The sequence below is a fragment of the Henckelia pumila genome, chromosome 4 (assembly GCF_033568475.1).
Source record: "Henckelia pumila isolate YLH828 chromosome 4, ASM3356847v2, whole genome shotgun sequence".
In the NCBI taxonomy this organism is placed as follows: domain Eukaryota; kingdom Viridiplantae; phylum Streptophyta; class Magnoliopsida; order Lamiales; family Gesneriaceae; genus Henckelia; species Henckelia pumila.
The window spans coordinates 150,441,387-150,446,804 of record NC_133123.1 but is presented as its reverse complement, the minus strand read 5'-3'; the positions used below and the strand labels follow the sequence as shown (position 1 = coordinate 150,446,804).

Sequence of the window (5,418 nt, the reverse complement as noted above, 5' to 3'; positions counted from 1 at the left end):
CGCATTCCTGTAGTGTTATATCAGCGAAACATCAGAGATAAAAAAAATTACTAAAAAAATGGCGAACTAAAACTGACAAAAGAAGTAAATATAGAATATGTTGTTAATTCGGATGTAGTATAATAATATATATAGATTTTCCACCCATTATTTTGTTTAATTTGATCAACATATAAAACGTAGGATCCAAATTGAATTTAGTAGAAACTATGTACAATTTTTAATTTAAGAACAATTATAAACATACACCCACATTAATTTGTTTTAAAAAAGTGTTCATATAAAAAGCAGAAATATTGCCAATATATATATATATATATATATATATTATATATATATATATATATATATATATATATATATATATAATATATATATATATATATAGTTTATACGATAATTATACATAAGCTATTTAAATAAAGGGAAAAAATGAATTTCTTGGTCGACAAACTTGTCCAATATATTTTTTTGTTTTAGTCCTACGAGTATTCAAAGTTTGGTTTAGGTGTATTAATCTTTTATTTTCGTTTTGCTTTTAATCATGTTTTATTGGATCATTGATGTAACATCGAAAAATATTGATGTGACGTCGAAAAATATTGGCATTATAACAAAAAAATGTTGATGTGGTGACATTTATATCATGCACCACGTCGTCAATTTGATCAAATTAATAAAACCATCGAAAATTTAATTTTAATCGATCAAAACCAAAATTTGACGACTTAATGGACTAAAACCTAAATCAGAACAAGTCAATGGGGCAAAAAAAATTATTTTTCCAAATATATATATATATTTTTTTAGCCAAATGAAAGTAGAAACCATCACATAAAAAATAAAAAAATTGCTTTTTTGATTTTGTATGTTTGTCACTTTGCGATTTCGGTCCTCTATATTTTCAGATTTCAGGTTTAGTCCGTTATTTTTATTTTTTTGACAATTTTAGTCTTTTTTTCGATGTGGCTCTATGTGACACCAATGTAGAGCTGACGTGTACAGTGTTACATAAACATTTTTGAAGAAAAATGACTGAATTGAAATTGCCATAAATCAAAACATGAAAGACTAAAAGTGAAATATGAAAACATAAAAAATCGAAATCGCATAATAAAAAACTTACATAACCAAAATTGCAGTTTTCCTTTTTAAAAAAATTGCATGCTAAGCCGCTAGGTCTAGCAAAGCAAACCCTTGAGATTTGAGAATAGTCTCATTTATTCCAATTCCTCAACTCCTCATTAACGTCTTATCTCTTCCGTTGGCCAAATATCCTAAGTTTCATTCCTTGCTATATCTCACCAACTACTCAGTTACCTCTCCAAACAACTGAAGATCAACGGCAAAAAAGTGGATTCCAGACATGGGAAGAGGCCCTTTTCATTCGATGAACCGAAGGCGAAAGAGGAAGATGATAATCATCATCATGAGCTTGATCAAGATGAATCATTAATATTCCCAGCATATTCTGCTCGATCCCGACACGACATGTCCGTTATAGTCTCCGTCCTGTCCCAAGTTCTCGGCTCCACCGGAGAAAACCAAGCCCCGACGGATTCCGTCAGCGATAGCTCCACATCGGTGTCGCCCAATCTTCAGTCAACTACTGCGCCAGTACTGAGGCAAAATCAATCCCAACCCATTCAAGAAAAAGGTTTATATAACTATATATATATCTATATGTTTAATGTCTTTCCTAAAAAAGAAAACCTATATATTCTTGCTTTCTAAATTCATTATGTTATGTGTTCAAGATTTTTTTTTTTAGGGTTAGTTTTGACTTACTATTCCAGTCCAATTTTCCTTTTATCTTTCAATTTGTTTAGTTGTAATTTAAGCTAGGCTATCTAAAAAAATACAATCATTCGTCACTTAATTAGATAGTGTTTGGGGAGAGCTTGCTGAAAAGTGCTTACTCCAAGTTATTTAAACACTGACTTAATAAACAAAATCTAACTTAAGGTCGCGTTTAAATTGATATATTTCAAATTCATGGATTTCAGATATATTCGTTTACTCTGTACATATTTATTTATAAGTATTTCATGTTAAGTAACACGACGAATTGTTTTTGTGTCTTCTCATAAAATGATTTGGCTTTACAAGAGGATTCAGGCCAAAGGAGGAGACACTACAGAGGGGTCCGGCAGCGGCCGTGGGGGAAATGGGCGGCGGAAATACGCGATCCCCAGAAAGCAGCCCGAGTCTGGCTCGGAACCTTCAACACAGCGGAGGCTGCAGCTGTTGCATACGACAACGCGGCTCTCAGATTCAAGGGAAACAAAGCCATACTCAATTTTCCCGAGAGGGTTCGAGCCTCCGAATTTGGATACGTTACATCCATTAATGATCAGCCTAACAATTATCTGAATGTTCATCACTATGCACAGATTATGAGAGGGAACTATATGCCATCATCAGAAGTTTATAACAGTAGTAATATTATTGGAGGGTCATTTGTTCGTCGGGGTTCGTCGAATTTTATGGTGCCGGCATCATCTTCTGTGGTAGCTCCTATTGATCATCATCAGAAGGTACTGCAAGAACAGGATTTTATGAGGTTTGGATTGAGCTTTGGAACTTCTTCTCCTTCATCAAGTTCGAGTTCAATTCGAAACACGGGAGATGATCAATATTTGACAGAAAAGAAATCAAGTAAGTATATAGAATAATGCTGCTTTCAGTGTGCATGTATAATAAATATCTTGAACTCAATGTTTGACTTAAGGTTATACGAAGTCATGATATAATTAAATTCATATGTATGTGTTTGTTCGTAATTGAACTCTCTATGCAATTTGAAATATATTTTTCTTAAATAAAATTGAAAAAATTGTTTTTTTGTCTTGTATGTTTGTCACTTTGCGATTTCAGTCCTTTATATTTTCAGATTTCAGTTTTAGTCCGCTATCTTTATTTTTTTTGTAATTTTAGTTCTTTTTCCGACGTGGCGCTGATGTGGCACCAATTCAGTGCTGATGTGGAGCTGACGTGTACAGTGTCACGTAAGCATTTTTGAATTAAAAAGACTGAAATTGCCAAAAATCAGAACATGCAGGACTAAAACTGAAATGTGAAAACATAAAGGACCAAAATCGCAAAGTGACAAACATATAGGACTAAATTTGCAATTTTTTCAATAAAATTTTCAAAACTTATTCCAAAAAAACTTAGCTGATTGTTTTTCCCAATCTTCTTCTAGTCATGTTGAGCAACAACTATACAACATCTACATCGAGAATTCAAGTATTGTATACGCCGTTAATCCGATATTCCTTTGTAGCTTAGGTACTACCCATAATAACGAACTTGAAACAATTTAACAAAAAGCAATTAGAATTAATAGAACTTTATGAGTAATTATAATATATATATATATATATATATAGAGTTCTTTTATGGTGCCCAACTCTATATGCCCAACTCCATGCCCACCATGTACAATATGTGATAAGTCAACTCATCAATTGTGTTGGTCAACTCACATATTGTACATGGTGGGCATGGAGTTGGGCATATGAGTTGGGCACCATAAAAGAACTCTATATATATATATATATAATGAGTTTTGTTATGTTGTCAAATAACTATGCTCAACTCCGTGCCCACCATGTATAATAAGTAAGTTGACCAGTACAATAAGTGAGTTGATTTGTACATGATGAGCACGGAGTTGGGCATAGTTGTTGGGCAGCATAATAAAACTATATATATATTTGTGTGTGTGTGTTACTGAGATATATATATAAATTTTTGTAAGCTTAATTTTATGTAGGTTAGCATATATAGTTGCAGGTATGAACATTATCTAGTACTAATTTAGCTAGAGTAGCAAGAAAATTGTATTATTATAATAGTGATTACTAAACTAAACCTAGCTTTAGTTAATTAATTAATTGGTGATCGACATGCTAGCTAATTTAGGACTAATTAAAGATTTTTTGCGTTAAGGTTGCATGTAGAGGGACCAATGTTTGGCCACTCTATATGTAGCATATTTTTTATTCAAAACAAAATTTATATATATATATATATATAATTGTTTTTCATTCACTTAGATATAGTCTACTAGGATACTAATAAATATGGTTGCTTTATGTTGTGGCATGTATAAAATCTGCATACAATGATGCTCCAAAAACCAATATTCACGAGAGGCAAATAAAATTCGTGAAAATCCAGCTACATGAAAAATGGGAAAAAATACATTTAATTTGCACATTTTCATAGTTGTTCTGTTGTCTTGTGAGCATTTTTCAACGTCATGTCAACACCGGTTTAAAATTGAAGGCAAGAAAAAAAAATATTACATGATTAAAATCGTAAATTGATTGACATCGCTACCAAAATAGAAAATGTTCAAGTTAAAGACCAAAAATAAAAATATATATTCATTAATATATATTCATACATATAATAAATATACATGTATATGTATGTATCATATATATATACATATATTTCATGAATAATTAAATAATAAAATAGAAAAACATATATGGTATACAAATACCTCATGAGAAGCAAAATGCTGAATGCAAATGCCGTTCTTTGAATTTGTCATTTCCAAAGTTTGAAAAAGATAAAATTGGGAGTAATATATCTAAAAGATATGCAGAGTTTAATTGTAGAGTAGGCTCTGCTTTCTTCCATTGATCCTTCTATTTATAATATATATTCATGTAAATGTGAAAATCCAGAAAATAGAAACCATTTTGGTCATCCAATTCGGCAACCAATCTTTTTACATATCGCATGCAGACAAAATAAAAACTCAGACTGACATATGGAATATGGATTATATTAATTTATACATATTGCCTCCTTTTTTTTAGTGAATTAATTAATGAATTTTTGTTGTCATATTGATTGATTGGGTTATATATATATATATATATATATATATATATATATATATATATATATATATATATATATATATAATTTTACTATGGTATTCATTCATCGTATTTATTTAATGTGTCCATCATTAAAGTGACATTAACCTATTAAATGTGATGAATTGTACATTCAATTGTTAAATGTGATTGGATAAACATGATGAGTGAAACACGAAGCAAAATTATTCGAATTCCGTGGAATCATTAAATCAATATCTCAACCAATTCTAGTACTATAATTTGACTTGACTTAGTAAACCATTATAAAACAAAAATGGGACAATTCAACCTATCCCATCAAGTCATGCCTTAACGAAAAAAGTCCTCCACCCGACCCCAAATCCCAATGTTGTAATAATAATAATAATAATATTAGTAACTAAGTACTAGGAGTACCATTGCACGCTTAGAGCATGTACAAGGAACGATCAAGTTGAGCGATCAAGCCCAACTTGATCACCCCATTTAAATATTGCCCCCTCCAAGGGGCAATGATATTGCACGAGGAAATTTT

General features: G+C 31.0%; 1 protein-coding gene across 2 annotated transcripts; it reads left to right on the top strand.

Annotated features, from left to right (window-relative positions):
- The first annotated feature begins 1,148 nt into the window (after positions 1 to 1,148).
- LOC140865086 (ethylene-responsive transcription factor ERF114-like) lies at positions 1,149 to 3,221 on the top strand. 2 transcript variants are annotated; one of them, XM_073269593.1, is made up of 2 exons: positions 1,149 to 1,657; positions 2,119 to 3,221. In XM_073269593.1, exons 1-2 carry the CDS (start codon positions 1,492 to 1,494, stop codon positions 2,673 to 2,675), a joined length of 723 nt encoding a protein of 240 aa, XP_073125694.1. In that variant the 5' UTR covers positions 1,149 to 1,491; the 3' UTR covers positions 2,676 to 3,221. The 2 variants fall into 2 exon arrangements, with proteins under 2 accessions (XP_073125694.1, XP_073125693.1); XM_073269592.1 differs by having other exon boundaries at positions 1,150 to 1,657; positions 2,110 to 3,219.
- Positions 3,222 to 5,418: the final 2,197 nt, after the last annotated feature.

What these genes read in the sequence shown, in the direction of transcription:
- LOC140865086 (XM_073269592.1), top strand. Translation starts at nt 1,492, where the DNA reads ATGTCCGTTATAGTCTCCGTCCTGTCCCAAGTTCTCGGCTCCACCGGA. An exon ending in CCAACCCATTCAAGAAAAAG is followed by an intron (nt 1,658 to 2,109) that starts GTTTATATAACT and finishes TGGCTTTACAAG; the next exon opens with AGGATTCAGGCCAAAGGAGG.